The sequence below is a fragment of the Mustela erminea genome, chromosome 6 (genome assembly GCF_009829155.1).
Source record: "Mustela erminea isolate mMusErm1 chromosome 6, mMusErm1.Pri, whole genome shotgun sequence".
NCBI classification, from domain to species: Eukaryota; Metazoa; Chordata; class Mammalia; order Carnivora; family Mustelidae; genus Mustela; species Mustela erminea.
In genome coordinates this window covers 9,908,910-9,935,057 of record NC_045619.1, presented here as the reverse complement: position 1 = coordinate 9,935,057, position 26,148 = coordinate 9,908,910, and the positions used below count along the sequence as shown (strand labels likewise).

The following is a 26,148-nucleotide window of genomic DNA, read 5'->3' as shown; positions in this document are numbered from 1 at the left end:
CCTAGGGTGCCACCCCCAGCCCTCTAAGAGGCTTTTGCTTGGAAAGGGAGAAGGGACAGGGCGCTGACCGCAGCGTAGGGCCACACTGGACCTCACAGGGGGGTCCCTGTCTCGGGCCCTCCCAGCAGAGCTAGATAAGGAGCCCTCTCCTGGGCAGAGGACACACAGAGCCCTACTCTGGGGGACAGGGGGCTCCTAGTGGTCCTGGGGGCATCGCCCTGCCCTGGAGAGACCCCACCCGCCTACTCACCTCAGTGCCTCGCCTGCCCCCACCCCCAGGCCACATTCCAGGAGGGGCTTCTGAGGCTTTCGCTGGATCAGGCTAATCTGGGACTGAGAGGGCAGGAGGGGCCAGAACAAAGGATGCTGTGTCCCTGGCTGCTCCAGGGTGACTTGCTGGTGGTCCCATACCTTGGCCACTGCCACCCCTCCCCCTCTGGAGAGCCCCCCCCCACCCCACTTCCTGGGAAACCTGGAGTGTCAGAGAGTCTGGGCCAGAGGTGGGTGGACACAGCCTAAGGGCTTCAGGGCAGACCTCAAGATTTGCTTCAAATGGGCTATGTGAGGGGCTGTGCGTGAGCGAGGCGGAGCGAGGCAGTGACCTTCAGGACCTCCTGGAGCCCATTCTCCAGCGGGAAGCCTCCAGCCCCATCTCCCACCCCTGTGCCCCAAATCAGACACCACCAGTCCTGCGCACTGTCCTCTTGCTTTATTTCTCACGTTTACAAAAGTTAAACAGGACGACATATGTGGGGTGGGGAAGCAGGTGTACAGGGGCTCCTCCCTACTGGGGCAGAGAAGGGGGAGGGGGTTGGGGTGCACGCGGCAGGCCCCCAGGGACAGTCCTGGGGCCCTTGGAGGGGAAGAAATGGTCCTGTCCCCCAGTTCTGCCTGATTTATTTATTTATTTATTTTAAAGATTTTCATTTATTTATTTGACAGACAGAGATCACAAGTAGGCAGAGAGGCAGGCAGAGAGAGAGAGAGAGAGAGAGAGGAGGAAGCAGGCTCTCCGCTGAGCAGGGAGCAGATGCGGGGCTCGATCTCAGGACCCTGGGATCATGACCCGAGCCAAAGGCAGAGGCTTTAACCCACTGAGCCACCCAGGCGCCCCTGCCTGCTTTATTTTGAAGGCCCCGGACCCCAAGCCAGCCCTCTTGGAGCTGCTCAAGCTGCGGGCACGGTTTGGGGCGGGGTAGCCACCCCCGGGATCAGGACCCCGGCTTCTCGGGTCCACTGCTGCTGCTGCTGCCGCCAGCTCTGGGCAGCCCCCGGGCGGGTGTGGGGGGACGACCTCAGCCCCCTGCCGGAGGAAGGCGTCTCAGCGGATGAGGGGAGCCGAGCGGTCGTTGGTGACTGTGGGACGCAGCTTTACCGTGGCGAAGGGGTTCGTGCCCCTGTGAGGGGAGAGGTCAAGGTGAAAGAGGCCCAGGTCTCAGCTGCCCGCCCCTGCCTCCTGCCCCCAGTGGCCACCTCCACTCACCCCTGCGTCGTCTCTCCCCACAGCCCTCCTCTGAGTCTCGTCCCCTCCAGCTCCCGTCCTAGAACTCACCGAGGGAAGAGCTCTGGAGGCTGCTGCTCCCAGGACATAAGTTTCTGCAGTGGGGGGGTGGAGGAAGGGCCAGGTTTAGGGGAGAAAGGGGCAGGGGAGCCCCTGCCTCTGCCGTTCTCCATTCCAGGAAGGCAGAGGACTAGACCCGTGGCCCCGGGCAGCGCCAGGCTTCTGGGAAACAAGACTGGGTGTCCTGAAGCCCAGAATTCTGTGGGTTCCAGACGTGAGAAGCCTGGGCCAAAGGACCACCCCCCAGGCTCCAGCTGCTTTCCCCACACCCCACTCCTCACCCCGGTCCTGCCCAGTCAGCTCCGGTCCCAGCTTTGACCCAGGATCCTGGTCTTGCCTCTCCTGGGAGGCAGGAAGGACAGGACTTTCCCTGTCCCAGGGCTCTCAGCAGGATGATGGGGGCTCCAGTCCCTGTCCCCCTCCCTAGACTCAGAAGTCCGTCCCACACCTTCCCTGCAGATGGGTAAACTGAGGCTGGGGTGGGAAGGCCCCCTGCCAGCCAGCCAACCAGTGGCCAAGCAGGGAGGGTTACCTGGTCTCCAGTCTCCCTGCCCATCGGATGAGCCCAGGACTGGGGGGACAGGCTAGGTGTGTTCAGGGCAGGGTGGGGGGGGCTCACCTTGACATCACTGGCTACCCCTGGGCTGCCCATGCTGCTCCGGCGGCTGTCAGGCAGGGGTGTGGGTGCAGGGCTGGGGGCGCGGCTAGGGATGCGGGTCGGGGTCCGGGAGCGGGACTGGCCGTCCCAGTACTCCGAGGGGGCTGTAGAGTTGCCCGGCCGGTCCAGGAGGTCATCAAGGCTGTGGCTGCCCCGGAGCGGGTAGGATCTGAGTCCAGAGGAGGGAGGCAGGGGAAGGGGGTCAGACGTCAGGCCCCTGCTGCACCCCGCCCCATGCTGCTGGCCTCCCGCAGCCTTCTCCATTGTACCCAGGTAAAAGGAGGCCACACATGCTTGAAGTCAGTCCCAAGAGGAGGCAGAGGGATGGATGCAATGACTTTCTCCTGGGGGGGGGGGGACCTCCTCTTCCAGGGTACAAAGGAGGCTGCGCCCACTGAGGACAGCCACTCACAGATATCCCCTTGGGGAGTGGGGCCACCACCCCTGCCAGGTACCTGGAAGGAAGCTCATTCATAGGGCTCATCGGGTTCATGGAGGTCACCGGGTTCAAGGGGTTAATGGGGCTCACGGGCACCTCCTCCAGGGGCTTCACATAGGCCTCGGGGAACCAGCCGCTCCTGAGGGGGTGCAGGCAGAGGGGCCCATAAACAAAAGGCCCAGAGACAGTGGTCACAGTCCCACTCCCGAGAGCAGCTCCGGAGCCGTGCTGTGTGCCAGGCCTGGCTTGGAGGGCTTTGCCCAGACTAACTCATTTAATCCCTTGAGATCTTTCTCGACATGCAAGCCCATCCACCCAGCCTCCTCTCCTGCCAGGGGCTGGATCGCCTCAGGAGACACTGCAAGTCCAAGGAGGAAAGCCATGTGTCCAAGGACACGCGGCAACGCGCTTCATTCCCTGCTCGTGGAGCACCCACTCCGTGAGGCCCACAGACAGCCAGGCACAGCTCCTCCGCCCCAGAGGCACCCAGCTCAGTGGACGGACAGATGTGCAAACGGATGACCACAAGGGTGACTGGGAAGGGGACAGGGCAGGGGCTGAGGACCACAGGAGAAGGTACGAGCCCAGAGAAGGGGCGCCTGTCTGCCAGCCCCGTGCCCTTCCGTGCTCTGCCCTCACAGCTGCTCTTGGAGTCTTTGTCTGGCTGGAGGCTCACTACTGCACCTCTAGAGAGCCTAGGGCTGTGGGAGAGGCACTTTGATCAATGTTGCTCAGCTTTTTTTTTTTCTTAAAGATTTTGTTTATTTATTTGACAGAGATCACAAGTAGGCAGAGAGGGAGAGAGGAGGAAGCAGGCTCCCTGCCGAGCAGAGAGCCCAATGTGGGGCTCGATCCCAGGACCCTGAGATCATGACCTGAGCCGAAGGCAGAGGCTTTAACCCACTGAGCCACCCAGGCGCCCCATGTTGCTCAGCTTTTTCAGACCCCTGGGACCCCTCAGGTTCTTGCAGAGCCCTTGGGAAAGTGTTCTCCAAAAAGCCCCCAGAGACCCCAAAACGCAATCAACAACGTTCTCACCTAAAGGTAACTGGAAGCAATTTCCACTCAAACTGACGGAATAAAACCATTTCCTTATGTTTTACCTCTGCTCTCCCTAGAAAGGGCCTACTGACAAAATCTGCCGTCTCCTTCCCCGCCCGGTGAGGACAGAACAGCCATGTGGACACACGGACAGAACAGCCATGTGACCGGGGAGGGCGCGGGTCTGGGTGGTTTTACACTCGGGTCTGGGGAAGTCCACTCCACGCCACTTGTGGGGAATTTCAGGGCAGCCTCTACCTTTGTGGGTCCACGAGGCAGGGGTTTTGAGCCCTGCTGTTTGTAGCCATCTCTCCCCGCCAGCCCATGCTTCCGTATTGGTCCAGTAGTCCCCTGCCATCCTCCCTCTGTCCACGCCTCACCCATCCACGACCCTGTGGCCAACCACCCACGGACCACTGGTCCCCAAACCACCCATCAGCTCTTGTCCACCTGGCTGCCCCCTACCAATTCGCTCACACACCTTTCTAGTCACCCCTTGGTGCGCCCCACCTCCATGCACCCGCCCAGCCGCAACCACTCGGCTCATCCCCGCCTACCGACCTGCGTCCACCTGCCCACAGAACCAACTCCCGGGCCGCCTTCCACCTGCCCGCTGCCCACAGCCCACACCACGCTCTCAACCCTCTACCTGTCCCCCGCCCACTGACCCCCGCCGCCATCCTTGCAATCACCTTCATGGGCACCTGCTGACTCCTCCTTCTAAGCCCTCATTCACCCCGTATCATACGCTGCAGCATGAATGGCAGCGGGCACCACGCAGTCTCCTGCCCATAAGGCCCGTGGGGGTCACTGCGGGCTCCAGCAAGCTCCCACCGCCCCCTTTCTCTTTGGCAGAAGAGTTACCCTTGCACACTCTTTTTTGGCTTTCAACCCCTGCCTTCCGCCAACCTTGCAGTGACCACAGCGTACTTCCCCGCCTGGAGCCTCCCCTCCTGGTGTCAAAACCAAGCCCAGTTTGCAATCTTGAAGGCTCTTCCCTGCCGCTGACTGCAACTCAGCCTGTGAGCTCCCAGCCTGGCCCCTGGCTCTGGCCTGGGGGAGCCTGCTTCCAAGTCCACCGTCCGCCCGTCCAGGGACTCTCAGGGCCCAGGCAGGAAGCTGCTTCTCCCTCCATGTGGGGCACACAGTAAGCGCCCAAGCGGTGGGGCTCCCGCAGTGTTCCTCCAAGTGAGAGAACCTTCCCATTCCTCCCGAGGGCCTGTCCTCTTCCTATCCGGGCTGGCTGAGGACACGGAGGGCGGCCGGGGTGGGCGCGGGAAAGGGGAGAACTGTCTGCGTCCCGGGAGCGGAGGCGGCGGACCGAGGGGGACAAGTCACCGTCGGGGCAGGGGAGCCTGCCAGACCTCCGTCGGGGAGGGGGGGCTCCCTTCCACACACCCCCGCCCCTACCCCCCGGGGCTCCCACTCACGCGGAAGAGCCCTCCAGCTTGCCGTAGAGCCAGCCGTTCTGGGCCTCTGGCACAAGCACCTCCACGACGTCTCCAGCAGAGAAGCGCAGCAGCGTGTGGTTGGCGCCCTCCGAGTGCGAGACAAGGGCGCGGACCCTCCGGGCGCCCCCGCCCCCGCCGCCGCCTCCCGGGCGCTCGCCAAAGGAGTTGGAGCGGGAGCGCTGGTTGCCGCTGGCGTAGAGCGAAGCTGCGGGGTGGGGAGGGGGAGCGCAGTGGGTGGGCGCTCCGGGGGGGTCCCGCGGCCACCCTCCGTCCCTCTTGCTGCAGCGCCACCTCCGTGCCTCCTCCCAGGCCCCGGGTCCCCGGCCCTCCCTCTGCGCTCCGGGGCCACTCACAGGCGGACGGCGTCCGGGGCAGCGACCGGCGATCGGGCTCCAGCTGCGACGCGGACCTCGCCTCGACGGGCTCGGGGCCGTAGGAGCCAGAGCCGTGCCGGCTGCGGGGGGAGCTGAACTCCGCCAGGGGCCTCGGGGGCTGCGAGGGGAGACGGGCAGGGGAGGGTGGGGCAGGGAGGGGGGCGCCGCGGCTGCGCCCTAGTCCAGCCCCCACCCCCAGTCCCGGACGTCTGTGGCGTAGGGGTTCACGGGCCGGCGGCTCAACCACCACGGGGGCGGCCAGATCGCGCCGGGGTTGAAAGCCGGGCCCGGGGGCGCCGCGTAGACAGGGAGCCTGGGGGGCAGGAGGCTCCAGGCGGAGGGTCGCAGGCCCCAGGGCGCCGCGGAGGGTGCGGGGACCGGCGGGGGCGCGAACGGCGGCGGGGGCGCCCAGGGCCTCACCATGTCCAGGCGGGTGGGCGTCAGGCGGCCCGAGGGGTAGGGCGGCCCCAGCACGGGGCCCAGTAGGCCCGGGGAGTGGGCGCGCGACGGGCTGCGACTGGCCTCCGACTGCTCCTTCCACAGCAGCACGCGGTTCTGGAGCACGCCCCGGGCCTGGCCGCGTGGGGACACAGGCGTCAGTCGGCTCCCAGCAGCCCCCAGAGTCCTGGGGCCCCAGAAGCGGCATCCTAGACCTGGGAACTCGGGCGCCCCCGCAAGCAGAGGATAACTGGATTTTCCAGCTGGAAGGAGCTAGAGATAGCTTTGGTGTCACTTGGGACTCGCCCACTGTCTAACCCTCTCCCTCTTTTGTCGAAGGCCCCTCAGTTTTCCTTGAGGTGTGCCTTGAGGTGCTTCTCCAGCCCCTTCTCTCTGTCTGTGTGCTTTGGCCAGCCTCTACCACTGCCTGTTACATCGGTAGGCTTAGAACCCAGACCTGGCCACTGTGATGGACTCAGGGATGGCACTTGCCCAGAAACTGTGACCAAGGAATCCAATTCCAGTACTTATCCTGGGACAATTGGGTAAAACATTTTCTTGGACCTCATGGGTTTTGCTAAAAATAGAGTGAAGCCAACACAGGAAACTACAACTAAGAGAGGATGGCAAATTTCCAAAGACCTGAGCTCCTGGATCCAGCTATACCTGAAACCCTTGAACTTTGTAGTAACTCAAGTGTTAAGTACCTTTGCTGCAAAAGCCGGTTTGAGTCATTTCCTGGAAGAGGCCTTTCAAATACAGTTTTCCCAGCCTATTCCTTTTAGCCTACATAAGCGTCCCTAGTGTCCCTGGTACATGGGCATCTAACTCTGTTTGAGTACTTTCAAGGATGGGAAACTCAGCTGTTGACCACACAGTCCATAACAACTTGGGGCTGGGAGGGCTTTAAATGGCAGACCAGCTACATACATGAATCATGTTTTTAAGTTTCTGTATTTGATGATGTTTTGACATCCTGGGCCTTTACCAATCCTGCGGGCATTGTCCCTTCCAGGGCTAGATAATTCCTAGAGATAGTGAGTCGTTCCTGTGACGGCACCTTTCCATGATTCCTCCCTTCTGTCTGGCCCAGCTGGTAAAAATCTCACAGGGATCTCAGGCAGCAAAACAGAAGCCACTCACATCACAGGAGCAACTAGTCCCATTGGTCATTAGTAAGACACCCCCTTGGTTGCCTTGCTTAACTAAAGAACAAAATAGCACAAAGCCAAAACTCTGAAGGTCTTTGTGTGCTGACCACAAAAGCAGTATGCAAAACAACATTAGGTTTTGCATACGAAATTTTTTTTAAAGTGTTTTTGTCCAGTTTGAGAACATTCAGTGGAAAGCGCCTGCCAGGGTTCTAGGGTGTTCTGGGAGTAAAGGCCACAGCACCAAGCCCCAGCCTGGACAGCATCCAACTTCCCTGTCTTCCCTTGGCCCTGCCTCCAGGAGGTTTCACCTGTCCTTGGGAAGAAACACTGTGCAGGCTTTCAAAACCACAAGGAGACCACGGGAGAAGTTTTAAAAACATTTATGGAGCGGAAGAGTCATTCTAAGTATGCTACACACCCCATAGTCTAGAAAAGACTAATAAATTTGACTAAATAAAAATTTTTTTCAACATGGCAAAACCTACAGTAAGCAATGTCAATTGATAAATGACAAATGGGAAATATTTGCAACTCATCACCAAGAAAGGGGTAATTTCAGTAATATATAAAGAGCTCCTAGAAATGAATAAGAAAAAATGGAGGAAAATAAGATGACATGTCCTAGTAAATGACATCCAATGGCTTGGAACCATGAAAAGATCTGTCTCGCTTATAAGAAAAGTATAAAATAAAACTACAAGGAGATGCCAGTTTTACCTTGCTGATTAGCAAAGATTGAAAAGTTTGCTTTCACACTGTTGTCAAGGAGAAGGGAATCTCTTACATGGCCGGCAGAAGGGTAAACTGGGACAACCAATGCCTAAATTCTTGGAGTTGCCAATTCTGTTCCTAGGAATTTATCCTGAAGCTAGACTTGCACAAGTCCAATAAACCTGGAGAAGCTGAGGGCGAGGTGGGCGGAGGTATGTTATTGACAAGACGCGGACTCAGCTGGGACTGGGTATGAGAGAGTGACTCCTTGCTGAGCCCAGCCCTCGTCCTTCTTTAAATCTTGCTCCAAATCTTGTGCATTCTGTTTATAGATAAAGTGATGGGTAAATATTTATGCTTGACTGACTTAGGAGTTTGATCTTGCGTGTCCTAAAGTCCAGCTGGGTCAACACAATATCTGTTTCCCCCACCGCCTCATACCTAGGGGAAGCCTGGATCATTCAGTCCACAGCCCTCTCCAGAGGGGGGGATCACTTAGCAGGAGGCAGCCAGGGGAGGAGTCAACATTCCCCTTAATATTAGAGGTTAACTGTCCAGGACACAAGTAGAAAGGAGCTTCCCCCCAAAGAAGGTACTTAAATAGCCAGGAAGTACCAGAAAATATATTCAGCATCATGAGCCATCAGGGAAATGCAAATCAAAACCATAATAAGATACCACTTGACATCCACTAGCATGGCTAGAATCAAGATGACCGACAATAACAAGTGTTGGCAAGGATGCGGAGCCACTGGAAAGCTCATAGGCTGCCAGTGGGGCCGTGAAATGGTGCAGCCACTTTGGAAAACAGTCTGGAAGTTCCTTAAATATTTAAACACAGAGCTACCCGATTCTCAGCAAGCCGACTCCCCTATAGCCATGAGGAATGAAAACATGTCCACACAGAAACTTCTGCATCTATCCACTGTAGCATTATTTATAACAGGCACAAAGTAGAAACAACCCAGATGTCCATCCACCAATGAATGGATGAATAAAATGAGATGTCTCCAGACAACGGAATAGCATTTGGCAGCAACGAGGAATGAAGGACGGATATGTGCCCCAACACGGAAGAATCTTGCTCCCGGCAATGCATCGTGGGAGAAGCCCGTCACAAAGGACCACACATTGTATGATTCCATTCATATGAAACGCCCAGAAGAGGGACATCTCCAGAGACAGAATGTAGATCGTGGTGGCCTGGACTGGAGTAGGGGTTGTGGGGGGACAGGGGAGGGTTGGGGAATGATCATTAAGGGGTCTGGGGTGTTTAGGGGGAATGCAAGTGTTCTAAACTTGATTGTAGTGATGGGTGCCCAAGTCTGTGAATACACGAGGCTCCACTCAGTTGTACGCTTTATTTACATGGAGGGACTGGACGCCCTGTGAATTACACAGCAGCACAACTGTTTCAAAGAACAGGCAGTTCTCCCTGGAGCATCAGTCCCTGGGAGAGAGGAGGGGCTGGAGGAGAAGGCTGAGCCCTGAGCCGGGGGCTGGCTGTGGTGGGGACAACGGGAGGATATCAGCTGAGGCAAGATCATATGAATGGAATCATACAGTGTGTGAGGGGTGGTGGTGGAAAGAGCTCAAACTGCAGAACAAGGACAAATGAAACAGACATGGCTAGGGAGGGGGTCATAGATGTGGAGTTCTAGAAGGAGAAGGAATGATGGCAGAGAGAATAAAGAAACAGAAGAGGAAACAGCTCCCGGACCTGAAGAAAGACCTGAGCCCACAGAGTGGGGAACACCTGAAGGCACTCATGTAGGGGACACCCAGACAAATTGCTGAGTCCCCAGGACTCCAAGAAAATCTTCAAGTATCCAGAGAAAGAGGCATAACTTAAGACGGAAACAAGACAGACCAGCACCCGATTTCACACACACAACATAGAGCACCAGAAAACGGGAGACGTCCTCTTGGACCCCAGGAGAAAAAGCCCACAGCTCTGGAGCTCTTCAACCCGCCGACATGCCACTCAGCACTCGGGGTCAAAGTGAGACTTGCACGTATGTGTGGGTTCCGGGGGCACGTCTGCAGAAAACATTCAGTTCATCAAGACAGAAACCTCAAGACAGCAGGAAAGGAAGAGTGAAGACGGTAGTATCAGCATGTCTGATCACGTGTTGTCTGATCACGTGTTGTCTGATCACGTGTTTAGTGCACCATCAGTACGAGAGGCCGAGCACCGGGCATTGGGACTATACACGGTCTAAGTGCAGTTTCTCAAGATAGAAGGATCATGCTGCAAAGAAAGGACTCATGAGAGTCTAGACCTGAAAGTCCTGAAGTTTTTTGGCAAAATCAAGAGCTGGGGGTCAGGAAGGATAAGGGGAGGAGTAAGGCCATGTATTAGAGTGCCACGGAGGGCAGGAAAATCCTTCCCCAGGCCTCATCTTAAGAGGTGGGGGAACCACCATGGACAGAGTAGCACCGGGGGGTGTCAATATATTTTAGAAAACACAAGAGATGACTCGATGTTACCATGAGGGTCACGAGGTGAGGTCATCACGAAGAGTGATTAAAAGACAGTAGGAGGGGCGCCTGGGTAGCTCAGTGGGTTAAAGCCTCTGCCTTCGGCTCAGGTCATGATCCCAGGGTCCTGGGATCGAGCCCCACGTCGGGCTCTCTGCTCTGCAGGGAGCCTGCTTCCTCCTCTCTCTCCCTCTGCCTGCCTCTCTGCCTGCCTCTCTGCCTACTTGTGATCTCTGTCTGTCAAATAAATAAGTCAAATTTGAAAAAAATAATAAAAAAAGTGTTCACAGAAGAGAAAGGAGGGTGATTTTAATCTCAGACAAAGTGAAATGAAAGGCATCAGGCTGGGTTATGAGATGTTAAATACATAAATGGCGACATTTACAGAGAAGGTATGATAGTTGTAAACCCAACAGCACCAAACAAGATGGTAGTTAAATACAGAAAGCAAAATGCACTGGAAAGCCAACAGGAAATGAGTGAATCTGATTGGTCTAGCAGATGGAACAGAGCAATAGCACAGAGGATTTAAACAATAAGATAAAAGCAAAAAGGCCATAACTAGATCTATGAATTGATGAATTTGCGAATGGCGAGTCTATGCAAGCAGGAATGAAAAAAGAAATGGTTCGCACATGAGTGAATAAAGGCATGAATTAGTGAATGTGAGAATAAAAATAAAATAAAAATCATGAAGGAATAAATGAAGAAATTTGTATCTGATGATACAGATAAACACAGAAACCGCCAAAGGGATAGGGAGAGTAAACAATGAATACGCACAGAGAGGAAACACAGAAGGAAACACAGAAGGAAACGGGTGAAGCGCGGGAAGTCCCCGCGGGCAGTCAGCTCCCGGAGCGCCCAGGCCCTAGGACGGCTCCAGCAGCTGCCCCCAGCCCCGGCTCACCCGGCCAAAAAACTGCAAGAAGGTGTTGCAAAGCAGCAGGTGCTTCTCGGCCAGGAAACGATAGCGCCGCTTCTCTTCCAGTTCAGCTGCCCGCTGACTCTCAGACACGAAGGCTTGCATCTGTGCGTGTAGCCGGTTCACACTCTCCTGTGGGAGAAGCGGGTTCGGGCTGGAGGCAGCGAGTGGATGCTTCATCCCACCGTCCAAGAGTGCCCACCGTCTGAAGCCACCTGTCCTTCCTGAACCAGCCGAGTCTCCTCCTGGAGGCCCTCCCGGCAGCACCCAGCTCCTCGGAGCTCCCAGGCCCACCTCTCACGGGCATCGCCATCCTCCAGACCCTGAGCTCTGTGTCTGCCCAGCCGGGCCCTTCTCACAGGCAGGGCTGGTGTCTGAGCCGTCCCTCTGCCCCCAGCCCACAAGCGCGGAGAGGGGCCCAGGGGGGTTAGTTTAAGGAAATGTGGACAAGTTGATCGAAGTCCCTACTTGGGAGAGGAGGTTCTGAAGGGGAGGGACAAGAGCTTAGTAAAGGAGATGGAAGTCTTGGAGACCAAGGCCGGGGATGGGGCCCTGAGCTTGGGAGGAGGACTGGCCCTCGCCAGGGGTAGGGGAGCGCGGCGGGGGCAGGAGGGAGCAGAGGAGGGCGTGGCTGCTGGGGAATTACACCTCGGCTACCGAGATCAGGAGCAGCATGGCTGACGGCCTTAGGTTTTCTCCGAGAAGTAGGAGAGCCGGGCAGTGACCGTGCGAGGATCAGCGCTGAGGTGGGCCTGAGGGCCGGGGGTGCCCCCCGACCCGGGGCCGGCTGAGCTCCCTCGCTATGCTCACCACAGAGCATGGGGTAGGAGGCCCTCCTGGAATTGGGCCAGCGCTGGGCGAGGGAGCTCAGGACATTGTCAAGGGGTCCCCCCAGAGCCTGGCTCCCCCCCCCCCCAGCCCTTGCACCTTCATCTCCCGCACATTCTTGTCCCTCTTGCGTTCCATGCGCCACAGCTCAGACATGTACTTCTCCAGGTTGGTGGCTCGGTGGTGGTACTCCCTCTCGTAGTGCTGGCGGCTGTCCTTGGGGAGGGTGGAGAGAGGAGGGAGACCCCCATGTCAAAGAGCTCAAGACTCCGGGTCCACTGGTCAGAACACTGGACAGGGTCCCGGGGAGCTCAGCTGGAAACACAAACAGCCTGGCGCCAGTCAGTGCCCAGCACAGGGCTTGGTGTGCTCATCCACCAAATGGGGAGAGGCTGTCTTGCCTGTGCTGGGCTGGGGGGGGTGGCGGTCAAGGTGGTGGCCATACTTACTTTGATGAACTGCATGTCCAACTTGGTATTCTTCTCCATGTGCTGTAGCAGATCTCCGTGGAATGTCTGCACCTGTGTGGAGTGCAGGGTGGGGGTGATCAGGGTGGTCCTAATCATTCCCAGGCCTTGGCCTCCCTCGTGCTGCCGAGTCTAATACAGCCCACTGTGTTCCTAACACACCAGGCACCTGCCCAATTGTCGGAGAAAATGGACATGAGTCAAGGACGTGGTTGGAGGCAAGATTAAATGGTTTGATATGCAAACAGGTCGTGCAGTAGATGGCTGGCCACACACCCTCCATAAAGGTATCAGAGTCTTCTGGGTCTTAGTCCCAGTCTGTGCTTTGATGATGCCATTCCTGCCACCTAGAATTTCCTACCAGACCTCAAATACCAGCTTCCGTGCCCCCTCTACAGGAACTCTCCCTGACTTCACCAGCAGAATCCACTGTGCTCCCATTTTGATTCTGGAATGTATATATATTTGTTTGTTTACTTTTCGTTCCTCTAGCCACAGGACAGAATCTCTTGCTGGGCCCCCGGTCATAGCCTCTCAAGCTGCTATGGACATGAACTTCATCTGACCCTTCTCTGTGTCCCCAGCACCATGGGCAGGGCCCTGACCCAGTGAAAGTGCTCACAGCTGTTGAGGTCTTAGCTGAGGGTTGGCTGGTTTCCACGATAGGTGAGGCGGAGGAGGCTGACCATTTGGGTGACCGGAAAGCCGGGGAAGGCTGCTGGACTCAGGTTCAGAAGAGTTATGGCCTCAGAATTCTGGTTCTGCCTCCAATTTGCTCTAAACTTTGGACAAGTTGCTGCCCCCGTCTGGGCCTCAGTTTCCCCATCTCTAACAGGAAGGTCTTGGCTAGATGCTCTTGAAGGTCCAGCCTTTTAAGCCCAAAGAGCTTTGATTCTGTGAGCCTTGGTGCTCCCCTGGCACCTTCCTCTGGACACCCCCATCAGCATTCCTTGGGTCACTGTGTGTTGTGGGGACATCAGATCTAAACCCTTCAGCTACACACTTTGCCCTTGGGTTCACAGGGAGCAGAAAGGAGTGTCCCCCATCCTGCAGGGGACCTCTGCTCACCTCCTTTGTCTGTACCCTCTTTGCCCTCCCCCCAGAACCAGCGGGGGATGCTGCCAGGTTTGCTGCCGCAGGGGTCCCCAGGCTGTGCTGGAGGCAGGGGTTCTGTGCCTTGGGGTAAAGCGTTGTCCAGCAGAATGCTGGTAATCTTCTGGTATTCAGGGAAAACCAATAAATTATAAAAGTTGCCAATTTTACATTTTTCTCCCGTAATTGTTTCAGAAACCCTGGTTACCACTGGTCTGTAGGGGAGCTTGCTTGTGGCCCCCTCAGGACTGGCCATGCCTTGAACCCTGAGCCGTGGCTGCTAGGGTGTGTGTGTGTGTGTGTGTGTGTGTGTAAGGGGATTGGTGTTAGGAATGGTGCCAAGACCCCATATCTGCCCTTGTCTACTGGGTCCCACACCTGCGGGACCTCCCAGGGCAGCCCCCAGGGCACCTCACTTGCTCCTCCTCTGGCCCTGCTTCCCACTGAAAAGGCAGTCCAAGGTTTCTGCTTAGACACCAAACATGTGTTCCTGAAAATCCCCATAGCCTGCAAAATTGCCCAAAATGAACAACAGGGCTTATGGGAGATACAGGGTTGGAGCTGACCCGCAAAAGTCAGGCAACTTTGTAACCAGAGCACTCATAAAGATGCTGAGTGGTACCTGGAGACGAACTTGAACCACACTGAAGGCTACGGAAAATATCTAAAATGCACAAAACCGGGGTGCCTGGGTGGCTCAGTGGTTTGGGCTGCTGCCTTCGGCTCGGGTCATGATCTCAGGGTCCAGGGATCGAGCCCCGCATCGGGCTCCCTGCTCCACAGGAAGCCTGCTTCCCTCTCTCTCTCTCTCTCTCTCTCTGCCTGCCTCTCTGCCTACTTGTGATCTCTGTCTGTCAAATAAATAAATAAAATCTTTTAAAAAAATAAAATAAAAAATAAAATAAAATAAAATGCACAAAACCCACAGAATGGACGCACCAACTCCACCTGGATTCCTGGAGAGCTGGTGTGCAGAGACAATGCTGGGGGGACATGGGGCTGTCACAAAGGTGGGCAAGGGAGGTAGTACAGCCTGACCCCAGCTGAGAGCCCTGGGTGGCTGGGAGCGTTCTTCCCAGAGAGGCCTGGGAGCACGAGCTCTTTTAAAATGTTCTTAAGGGGTGCCTGGCTGGCTCAGTCCTTAAGCATCTGCCTTTGGCTTGGGTCGTGATCCAGCGGTCCTGGGATCCAGCCCCACACTGGACTCCCTGTTCAGCGGGGAGCCTGCTTCTCCATCTCCCACTCCTGCTTATATTCCCTCTCTCACTCTCTCTCTCTCTCCTGCCAAATAAATAAATAAAATCTCTTTTTTAAAAGGTTCTTAAAATACAGATTAAAGGGCTCATGCTATCAGTGCAGCAGACAGGCTGGGGACTTTTCCCTTCTTCTTAATTCTGGTTGCCCTATCCATCCCACTCTTGCCTAGGAGACCTGGCTTATGAGCAAGCCACCTTCCATGTCTCAGATGTTACTCCTTCTGCTTCCAGCTGGGTATGAACGGAGTCACCCCGTAGATGTGTGTGTTAGAATGAGGCTGCTGGGCTGTAATTCTTTCCATTGCTATGGCTTGGCTACGATCACCAATTAGATGGGACCCAGGCAATACCGGGTCAATGGAAAGTCTTCATTAACTTCCAGAAGAATATCTATTAAGGGGTTGATAATTGATGTGAACTTGAGCTCTTGCTTTGGGGGAACCATAGGACTATCTATTAACAGGAGGCTTCTGAAACAAGGAAGTCACCAACCCCAGGCAGACTGAGGAATTCCCAGCAGGTCAGAACAGAGACTGCCCTCCCCTGCACCCCCCCTCCCAGCATATACTTCATTAGCAGGTCCTGTGAGCCCCTCAGTACAGAAGCTGAGAGCAGACCCAGACCCACTGTGGAAAACACACACTGTGAGCTCTATGTTTTGAGTTATTCCAGTAATTCGCAAGAAATCCTTTTGCCATCTATACAGGAAACTTCCCCCCAACCCCCACCCCAGAAGAATTGTCCCTGTGAGCTGACCCACTCCTGTCTTTCAGTTTACTCTTGAACTCCCTCCGGTCAGGCTGTGCCCCACCACTCCAATTAGAAAGTTCTCGTTGAAAATCACTGACACTCCACATCACAAAGTCAACTCACAGGACTCCTCTGACAAGTCCTGTGGTCATCATTTGGCACAGTTGAACATTTCCTCCCCTTGAAACACCTTCCTCCCTTGGCTTCCAGCCTACCACCCTCTCCTGGTTTTCCTTGCACTCCCCCTCCCCCATCCACCCCACCTCTTCTCTGTCATTTGCCGATTCTCCCTCACCTCTTGATCCCCCACAGCCTCTTTCTTTCCCCTCCTACACCCACTCCCTCTATGAGCTCATCTGTCCATATGCTCAGGACTCCCAGACAAACAACCCAGCCTAGACCTTGACCCCAAACTCCAGCCTCATGTACATACAACTAATACTCACCTCTCCAGATGGTTTTCTAATAAGCCTCTCAAACTGACCATGTCTAAAACTAAATCCCTGATCTCTCCCCTCCACCCGAACCATTCCACACTTAGTAGTTCCTACCTCAGATAAAAGCAACTACACCTTTCCAGTTGATCAGGACAATATGCTGGAGTTAGTTTGACTTTCCCTTATCTTTTGCAACTGACATCCACTCCATCAGAAAATCTTACTGGCTTTACATTCAGTCTGATTTCTTCTCAACACCACCACTTCTGCCACTTTCCCAAGCCATCTCAACTCTCCCTCTAAATTAGTCTTCCTGCTTCTGCTTTTGCCCTCCACTGCTGATATTATATTATTAGTAAAGGAGCCAGAGCGACAGATCAAACAATGAACAACTGGAGGATGAAATGTAAAATTTCCAATTATAATAGCTAAAAAAGCCATATTATCTAGGTACAAATCCATCAAAAGATGTGCAAATGACAAGGTGTTCCTATGAGAAACAAATAAATGGAGAGGTATACCATGTTCATGGATCAGAAGACTCAATATTATTAAGATGACCATGAATTATAATTTTTTTTTGAAGTAGGCTCCACTCCTAATGTGGGGCTTAAACTCATGACCCTGAGATCGAGAGATGCATGCTCTACGCTCAGCCAGGTGCCCCTAGGATGGCCATTAAATCATAGATTAATGCAATCCCTGTCAAAATTCCAGCAGGTTTTCTTAAAGGAATTGACAAACTGATTCTAAATATGGGAATGCAAAGGATCTTGACTATGCAAAACAATTTTGAGAAAGATGAACAAAATTCTTAGACTAGCTGATTGTTTTAAAAGATTCTACTTATTTAATTGTCAGAGAGTGAGAGAGTGAGTGCACAAGCAAGGAGAAAAACAGGCAGAGGGAGAAACAGTCTTCCTGCTGAGCAAGGAGCCCAATGGGGGACTTGAACCCAGGACCCTGGGATCATGACCTGAGCAGAAGGCAAATGCTCAACCCCTAGTCAAACACCCCTAGACTGTTTGATTTTAAGACTCACTATAAAGCAATAGCAATTAATACAGTTGTGGTATTGGTGTAAGAATAGACAAATGTATCAGTGGAACAGGGTAGAGAGCTCAGAAATAGATCCACACATAAAACAACAAATCAAATTTTGACAAAGACATCAAGTCAGTTCAATGGGGAAAGCGAAGTCTTTTTGAAGTGGTGCTGGAAAAACTGAATGTCTATACGGGGGGAAAGAACCCCCAATTCTATCTCACTTCATACACAAAAGCAAATTTAAGATAGATCATAGAAATAAATGTGAAGTCCAGAACTTAGAGCTTCTATAAGAAAATTTAGAGTGTCTTTGCCGTGGTAGTGGGCAAAGATTTCTTAACTAGGATACAAACACTTTTAAAAATTGTCAAAGTAGGGACGCCTGGTGGCTCAGTCGGTTGGGGGTCTGCCTTCCACTCAGATCATGATCCCAGGGTCCTGGGATCGAGTCCCGCTTGGGGTTCCTTGCTTAGTTGGGAGGCTACTTCCGTCTTTGCTTGCCTCTTCCTTTGCCTGCTGCTTTCCCCCGCTTGTGCGTTCTCTCTCTCTCTCTCTGCCAAATAAATAAATAAAATCTTAAAATAAAATAAAATAAAAACGCCAAATTAGCAGAGGCAGTGTTAGCTGTTGCATAGCATTAGTCCCATGAATTGTAAGGTAGTTTACAGAGTTAAAACAGATTCTGCCTTTTGTAAAATGAAAACAATAAAATAGATAAATTGGGCTTCCTAAAAATGTAAAAGTTCTGCTCATCAAAGACACTATTTAGAAAATGAACAGATAAGCAATAGGTTGGGGGGAAAAAAACCCTGCACCGTGCATATATCTGATAAAGGACTCATATCTTGACAGTATAAGAAACTCCTATAAGTCAACAATAAATATAATGGGCAATAAATATGACTGGGCAAAGTGCTAATGTCCAATAAGCCCATTAAAAGTCTTTGATCATTGCCATATGCAAAATGAAACCACAATGAGGTACTTTCCGCACCTTAGAGAACGGCTAAAACAACAAAGACGGACAACATAGAACGTCGGCAAGTGTGTCAAGCAGCAGCAGCTTGCACAGATCACTAGCGGGGCTGCGGCTAGCACGACGACTTTGGAGAGCCCTTTGTGGTTTCCCATAAAGCCAATATATGTCACCCCATGTCCCACAAATTCCACTCCGGGGATTTACCCAAGAGGAATGAAGACAAACACCCACAAAAGACTTGTATAAGAATGTTCACAGCCGCCCTAGTCATAGTAATCCCAAACTGGAAACAACCCAAATGACCACTAGCAGAAAAAGAGATAAATTGTGGTAGCTTCCTTCGGTGGCATAGAAAGCAATCAAACAGGACAACGCGCCACTATCCGTGACAGCACGAAGCCATCTTACAGACATCACGCCGGGTGAAGGAGGAGGTTGTGGAAGAAAACATACGGACAATTCCTGTCACGTGAAGTCCTAGAACAGGAAACATGAATCTCCATTTTGACAGAAATCCGACAGTGGGTTGCCAAAGAGGAGGAAAACTCTTTTTTTTTTTTTTTGAAAACTCATTTTTAATGAAAAGAAAGACATGAGAGTGAACATTAATGGGGAGTGTTTGGGGGGAGGGGGTGATGAAAATAGTCTAACATTAGATAGTGGGAATAGGTTCAAAGCTCTGTGACTACATTAAAAACTTCTGAATTGTATACTTAAAAGGGGTGAATTTCAGGTTGATACTATATATTTAATATATAATGAATATATATGAGATTATATTTTTATATATTATTTTATATATAGATATACCCATGATAGGAGTTCTATTATGGGCTCTATTCTTGGTCCAGGTATTAAATCATAACATCTGGAAGTGTTTGGGGGGAAGAAATGAGGAAAAAGGTAAACATAGCCAAGAGGAAGGGACAGATGTTGAAGATAAGTTGCGGAGATCTAACACACAGATAATAGGAATTCCTGAAGAAGAAATGCAAAGACAGAGAACAAAACCATTCTAAAAACTGTGATTCAAGATAATGTTCCTGAAATTTAGAAGAAAAAAAAAAGATTTAAAACTACTTATTGCAAAAGTACACCATGGGACTGGTAATATGGACCCAGATGGTAATATGGACAGACATGTCAACACCAAGACATGTCTAGAAAAATTACTGGACTGAAGAAAAAGAAAAGAAGAAAAAATCTTGGGCATCTAGGCTGAGAAAGCAAGTAGATTTATGATGGGAAAAATAGATCATCAGACTTTTCCTTAGCAACGTTCAATATGCTATGTCAGAAGCTGACCGGAATGTCCACATGCTTTATATTCTCTGTATCCTCGAGAATCAGGGTTCCTTTTTTTTAAAAAAATTTTTAAAGGATTTACTTATTTGAGACATAGACATAGAGAGAGAGCGCGCATGAGCAGGGGGAGAGGCAGAGGCAGAAGGAGACCCCCTGCTGAGCCACTTACAGTAAGTGCGAGGAAAACCCTACAGCCAATGGGTCACCTTCAGAGGACGACAGGGAGCGTGTTCATGACCTTAAAAGCTAATGAGTGAGGAGAGTGACTAAACCTTGATTCTGCTTCTCCCACACAAAACGTGCCACTGGCAGCAAAGAGTACACAAGGAGGAGCGCCTCCGTATAGAAATATCCCGGTTAATGGGTAAGAGCATCAGAAGAGCCATGAGCTCCCGCTGTGGGGATGGGTCTGGACACACTGAGCCTCCGTGGTCGTTAATATCACGTGGCTGCATCCGCGACGTGGCTCCCGATGGAAGAGCCCAGAGCTCTCTGCGGTCTTGCCAGAGGGATGGAAGAGCCTGGGTCTGACCCAGCCCCTGCGTCCAGAGGACAGAGGAAAAGATGAAATACCTCAGGAATACGAGATTGGGAGTTTCCAGATGGCAGGAAAACCAGTCCTAGGGCCCCAGGATCTTCAACAGACAAGTCATAAGGGAAAGAAGGGGATCTATTGATTAGGAAACTCAAAGGCATATTTGGAAAAAAGAGACGGCACACAATCAAACTCCAGCGTCTAGGGATGTATGCCCGAGTGGTCAGCTACAAAGGAGCACGAGGGAGGGTCGGATCTGTGGTCACTTTTGGAGGGAGGTGGGGAGGAGGGGCTGTGATTTTGACAGAGGCACAGGGAGGGGCTCCCAGGGAGGCGGGCACAGTTCCTGACCTGGATGGCGGTTTGCCTTAAAATGATTCTTTAAGCTCTAATTTGCTCAACGAGATGTTCTCTGTCTGTGTTTTCATTTACAATTAAGAAAAGTCAGATCCTGTCGCTCTTCGGCTGTGCACACTCAGAATGGCCAGAGGCAGGTCAAGGCCACACCACAGGGCTCTCATCATAGCCGAGTGTCCCCTCACACACACGTCCGCTAGCCTTTCCGAGCTGTTACCTCCGCCCAGAACGCCCTTCCCACACGCGTCCCCCTGGCTAACACCCTCCCCTCCTCCAGGCCTCTCTCAGTGTCCCCTTCCTCGGGCAGTGTCCTGGAATATTGGTCAAAAACTGCAGCCCTCCAACACTTGCTAGGAGCCTTCCCTGCTTTGTTGTCCTCCGGAGCACATTTCATGTCTAACTTGTCGTGTATATACTCAGTTGTTAGTCTTGGGTTTTGTCTGGCCCCTCTCTTGGGGAGGGCGAGGGTTTTGTCTGCTGTGTCCCCCGTGCTTGCCACAGTGCCCAGCACCCGGCAGTGCAGAGCTGTCGAATGAATGAGCCCACGGGCCTGGCAGCGTCGGTGGTGCTGGGTCCCATCCGGCTCTGGCCGAGGGCCCTGCCCAGGTGTCTCAGCCAAGACGCAGGTGCCCAGAGAGGGCAGCTCTCCTTACAGAGACGGCCTGGGTGACACTTGTCCTCATCCAGCCCAGGTGTCCCACGAGAGACACAGAGAGCCATCAAATCCAAGGATGGGAAGCCACAGGCGGCCAGCCGAGCTGTGCTCCTGATTCCCCTCCTGAGCCCTGGGCCGGGGCATAGCTAAGCCCGAAGCCTGCAGGTGTCCCAGAGATGGGCCCCGAACCAGGCTTTTATCCTGGGCAAATGGATACACGTTTTTCTGCTCCTGCAACTGTTCCCCATTTCGACAGGGTAACCAAACTGCTGAGTATTTTCTGGTGTCCCCCAAAGCGCACCTTGACTCCCAAGGGTTCCCCACACATACGGTTGAGAGCCGCGTGCTGTCACAATGAGCTGACATTTCTTCCCGAGCTTTCCAAGACCTGTCACCACCAGGCCCTCACCGGCTCCATCCCAGCTTGCCATCCTTGGCTCCCTCCTGAGCCCCACACGCCCTGGGGACGCCCTCTCCTCTCCTCCCCGCGTGGCTAGCCCCCACTCTCTTTTCAAAGCTTGTTCTTTCCATCCAGAGCGGGTGAAGCCCTGCTCGGGGCCAGGCCCTGCCCCAGCCCTTGCAAGGCTCCCAGTCTTGGGAGGGATAGAGACAGGCTAACAGGTCCTGCTGCCAGCCGTCACTGTGAAGATGGGCGGAGGGCGACTAGTTTTGTGAATCCCCTCACAAGAGTCCTGCCGGTAGTTATGATCGTCTCCGTTGTACAGACCGATAAGTCCAAGTACAGAGAGGCTTGTTCAAGGTCACTGGTCAGGGGCAGGTGGTGCTGGGCTGAGAAGCCAGGTGCTGGGGCTGCAGAGCTCGCGTTCTTAACCACCGCCCGCTAAGAATGCACAGAGGCATCCGTTAGGGTCTAGAAGAAGCAACGAGCTTGTCCAGGGGTCAAGGGAGGCCTGTTAGGCGCTGGTCGGCAAGACTGGGGCTGCTTCTAGGCCGAGCATGAAGCCTGCCCAGCGGTGGGAACACCAGGCTGTGCCTGCACAGGGCCGCTTTTTGCAAACTGGGGGTGTCACGTGGAGGCTGCTGCGTGGGCAGGGCCTGGCATCCCTCACTGAGAAGACTGGGTTTCGTTCTGTGGGGTTTTCTTATGGGTGTGACAAGGTCAGGTGCTGCTCCCTGGGAGCGTGGAGGGAGGGGCTGGAGGGCCAGGGAGGAGCAGGGCCTGGCTGCGTGCACCTGGGCCCTTTCTCTCTCTAGCTCCTGCACTCGTTCCGGAACTGGGGGCAAGGGACTCCATCTGAGTCTCAGTTTCCCGGTCTGTAGAATGGAGATAGAAGCGGCGGCTGCCTCCTGGGGTTGCTGGAGGTGGGAACAAGCTGTGGCAGGTGTACCCGCCCCGCACAGCCTGGGCCTGGCAGGTGCCTGGGACACTTGTGCCTGTGTGTCACTAGGGGCCGCAGGGAGCCCTCCCTGAGAAAGGCTGTGGGGGGCTGGACCCGCGTCTTCCTTGGAACCAGCCCACTCCCCTGTATGATGCCTCAGGGCCGCGCTACTCACCACCACCTCCAGGTCGGAGTTCAAGTGCCGCTGCGTGTCCGACATCTGCACCAGGATCTCCCCTGGAGGCAGGGAGAGCGGCCTTCAGTGGGGGCAGCCCTTGCCACCCCACCCCCTGACAGAAGCTGCCGCAGGGGCTCCCTGAGACGGCATTTGGAGGCCGAAGTCCAAGGATTTCCCATATGGCTCTGGGAGGATGGCCATGCTTGTCCCCGCACCGGAACAGCCCCCCAGGGAGTGGCAGGGAGGGGCTTGGGCTCCAGAACAGGAGTCCAGGCCCTGGGCTCGCCCTGGGCCACCAGGCCTGTGGTTTGGGAGGATTTCCGCGACGGGTAAGAACCCGAAAGGAACCCTGTCTGGGATCCCCAGCTGGGGGGCCCGGCTGGCCCCGGGCCTGAGGGGGAGCACCAGGGAGATGAAGGGCCTGGGCAGCAGGAGGCGGCCCCGGGCGGCCCCAGGGCTGTGAGGAGAGCCCCTCCAGGCCCAAGCAACAGTGGGGGCTCTAGGGGAAGGGGGAGCACCTTACCCAGAATCTGCGAGGTAGAGCTCTGCAGGGCCTGCTCCCCGATCTTCTGGATGGCGTTGAAGTACACCTCAGCCGCCTGGGACAGAGCTGCGTGGGGACAAGCGGTGCCCGTAGCCCCGGCCCCTCCTCCATCTGCCCCTGCCCTCTGGAGACCCCTCCTGGCAGGGGAGGGTGTGTGGAGGGGACAGGGGGGTGCAGAGGCATCTGGGAGGGGGGGTGTCCTGGGTGGGGTGTGTGGATGCTAGGTGTTGGCCAGGGGAGGAAGCAGGCGTGGAGTGGGGCCCAGGGCAGTGTGTGTCCATCACGGGTGGGGGGCGCAGGCGTCCGTGTGTACCCACGGAAGGGAGTGGGCAGGTGTGGTGTGGTGCACAGGTGTAAGGGCGTCGGGGGGAGGGCGGGCTGGAGGAGCTGGGGTGGGGGGAAACAAGCTTTGACTCCAAAGTCCTGAAAGGCAGGGAGCGCTTGGGTGGCCCTCGGCTCCGGGTGTGTCCCTGGCTTATCCTTGGCACAGAGGGTTGCAAGCCCTGGCAGGGTGATTAGCCTTGGTGGAGCGGGGGTTGCTGGGAGATGGGGGAGGGGCGGCTGTGGGCGTGTGGGTGCGGGCACCAGGCAGAGTGAGGACACAGAGCTGCGGCGTAAAGCCAGGCTCGCCGAGGTGGGCCTGGGTGCAGCAGTGGGCTCACAGGGCACATCAGGGTGGCGTACAGAGGTGTGTGCAGTTGGCGCCGTGGAGGCTGCCAGGACCAGGCACTGCGTCTCTGGGAGCACCTCGGGGGATTCTGGGCAGCAGGCAGAGGTGGGCGTGGGGTGTGTATGGGTGAAGGTGTGGGTGGGAACGTGGAAGGACCAGGTGCGCGGGGACAGCGCAAGCGTAGGGGCTGGGGGCCCGGGGCCGGACACTTACCATGGAAGGCCCGCAGGTAGTTGTTCCCGAGGTACACCAGGTTCTCCAGGGCAGGGTTAAACTGGTCCGTGATGCTCTGGAGCCCCAGGCCACCGGGAAGGAGGGGGAGGATGGGGAGAGGGAGAGGGAGAAAGGTCGATGGGCAGAGGCAAGTCACCGGGCCTCAGGAGCAGGGAGCCTCCCCACCCAGCCCCAGAGAGGAGCCTGACCCTAGGGGCACCGGCATAGAAGCGTGGAGTCAGCCCAGATCCTGACTCTGCAACAGGGGCCTCAAGGTCATTTCTCCGAATCCCTGTTCCATGCCAGCTCCTGCTCACATGCTTGCCCAGGCGGGAACCTGCTCCCAAGACCATGCATCTAGAAGGTTCTCCTCCTCCCACCGGGAGGAAACTTGTGGACTGTGGCTGCCCCTGGCCGGATGTGCCCCAACCCGGCATTGGGTCCAGGCCTCACCAGGCTGGACACATGGGCATCCGACGGTCACTTCAGGGGGCAAGGACAGATCTTGCCCTCATCAAAGAAGAGCCCATTGGCGGCAAGGCTGTGGCAGGGTCACAGGCCACCTCAGGCTACAACCAGTTGGAGAGTACCCTCAGGGTACAGAGGGCCTGGGGCAATGACTTAGACTGGGATCTTTGTTCAAACCGCTGGAAGCCTCTCCGGGAAGTTCAGAGACCTTGAACAGATTCTTTAACCGTGCTGGCCTTGGCCTTCTCATCTACACTTTGGGGTGATTATTTTCTATCCTACAGGCAGGGTGCGTGAGGCTTACATGGGAAAGGGTCCTGCACACAGGAGGTGCTCAATAAAAGTCTATAGGGACAGCGGCAACCCCTCAGGAGTGAGGTAGAGAATTTGAATAAGGGGCTCAGAAGGGAGAGAAAGACAGAGACAGGAAGAGAGAGAGAGAAGGATGCCCCAGTCCTAGGCCAGGTGGCTTGCTGGGCTCCCCCATCGCTCCCCCTGCTAGTCACCCTGGGCCCCATCCTGCCTTGGTCTAGCATCTAGGCAGGCTGTCTCAGTGGGCCTGTCACTCACTGGGTGACCGTGGACAAGCCACGTCCGGGCTAGGTGGCTCACTGCCCCCAGGGATCCCCACCCTTGAGCCCACAACCCCGCCTGGCCTGGGCTTTCCTTTCCAGAACATGTTGCAGTTGTGCTAACCCTCTGTCCTCCAAAGCCGGTCCAACCTTCGAGCCCCAGGAAGGGGTGCTCGGACCTGGGGCCCGGGCCACATGCTCACCTTGTAGATAGCCATGGTGGACCTGTAGAACTGGTCCATCTCTGGGGCCATAGAGTGGGCTGCAAGTCAGGTGCCCGGCAGGAGACTGGAGGCGTTGGCAGGGCCAGGAGCAGGGTGGGGGGTCGGTCCCCTCCAGTGCCCACTGCTTTGGGGGAGCGAAGAAAGCTGCACAGTGGGACCTGAAGACCGAGGCCCTGCCGCAGGTGGTGGCGGCTGGGGAGGAGGTGGCAGCTTAATTATTCACCAGCCAGGGATGTCAGAATGCGATCTGGGGCGTAACCAGACCCGGGGGAAGGCATCCTGTGACGCGGGCAGGTTCGTGTGACCTGTCCTTCAATTATTTACCCCTCGGAACCGTGGGACGGTGGGCACGCGTGGATGCGGGCCACTGTCTCAGGTCACCTCCTACCTCTGGGTCTAGCTTCCCCTGGGCCAGCAGGACCCCTGCCCTCCCATCTGCCCACATTGGGCATTGCCCAAATTATAGGGCCAGAGCTGCTGGGGGCCCTCCCCTGGGACCCTCCCTGACAGGTCCAGCGCTGGAGGCTGAATGTACCACTGGGCATCATGGCTCTCTGGTCTTCTGTCTGCCTAAGCCCCTCACGCCGCACCTCGAGGGCCGGGGCTCCCCCATCAGCCGCTGCCTGCCCACCTCCGCTCATGCTGGCAGCAGGAGCCCTAGAGCCACACAGACCTGGAACAAAGCTTGGCCCCGCTCACAGGCTGTGTGACTATGCCCAAGCCCCCTACCCTCTCTGGGTCTCATCTCCTGCTCCAGCAAACAGAGCTCGCCCTCACCTATCACCGTGGGCAAGTGGGCTTGGCAGCTGCCTCTGAACAGCTTCACTTTTGGCCTGACTGGATTCGGGGAGGCCTGGGGAAGAAAAGTGGTGCCCCCCCCCCACTGGGGGAGTCCCGGAAACAGAGCACTCATCCGAGGGGGCAGAGGACCATGGCAGTCAGGCTGAAGGGAGCTGGAGGGTGGGGTGGGGGGGACAGGGGGCGGATGGGAGCACTCA

At 55.2% G+C, this 26,148-nt stretch overlaps 1 protein-coding gene across 1 annotated transcript; it reads right to left on the bottom strand.

Annotated features, from left to right (window-relative positions):
- Nucleotides 1-1,043: 1,043 nt before the first annotated feature.
- BAIAP2L2 (BAR/IMD domain containing adaptor protein 2 like 2) lies at nt 1,044-26,074 on the bottom strand. The gene is made up of 14 exons (XM_032346302.1): nt 25,130-26,074; nt 23,887-23,962; nt 22,983-23,069; nt 22,457-22,518; nt 12,511-12,582; nt 12,161-12,277; nt 11,219-11,365; nt 5,945-6,097; nt 5,504-5,642; nt 5,130-5,355; nt 2,675-2,797; nt 2,181-2,388; nt 1,553-1,596; nt 1,044-1,397 (listed from the first exon to the last, which is right to left on the bottom strand). Exons 1-14 carry the CDS (start codon nt 25,178-25,180, stop codon nt 1,322-1,324), a joined length of 1,581 nt encoding a protein of 526 aa, XP_032202193.1. The 5' UTR covers nt 25,181-26,074; the 3' UTR covers nt 1,044-1,321.
- Between the last annotated feature and the right edge of the window lie 74 nt (nt 26,075-26,148).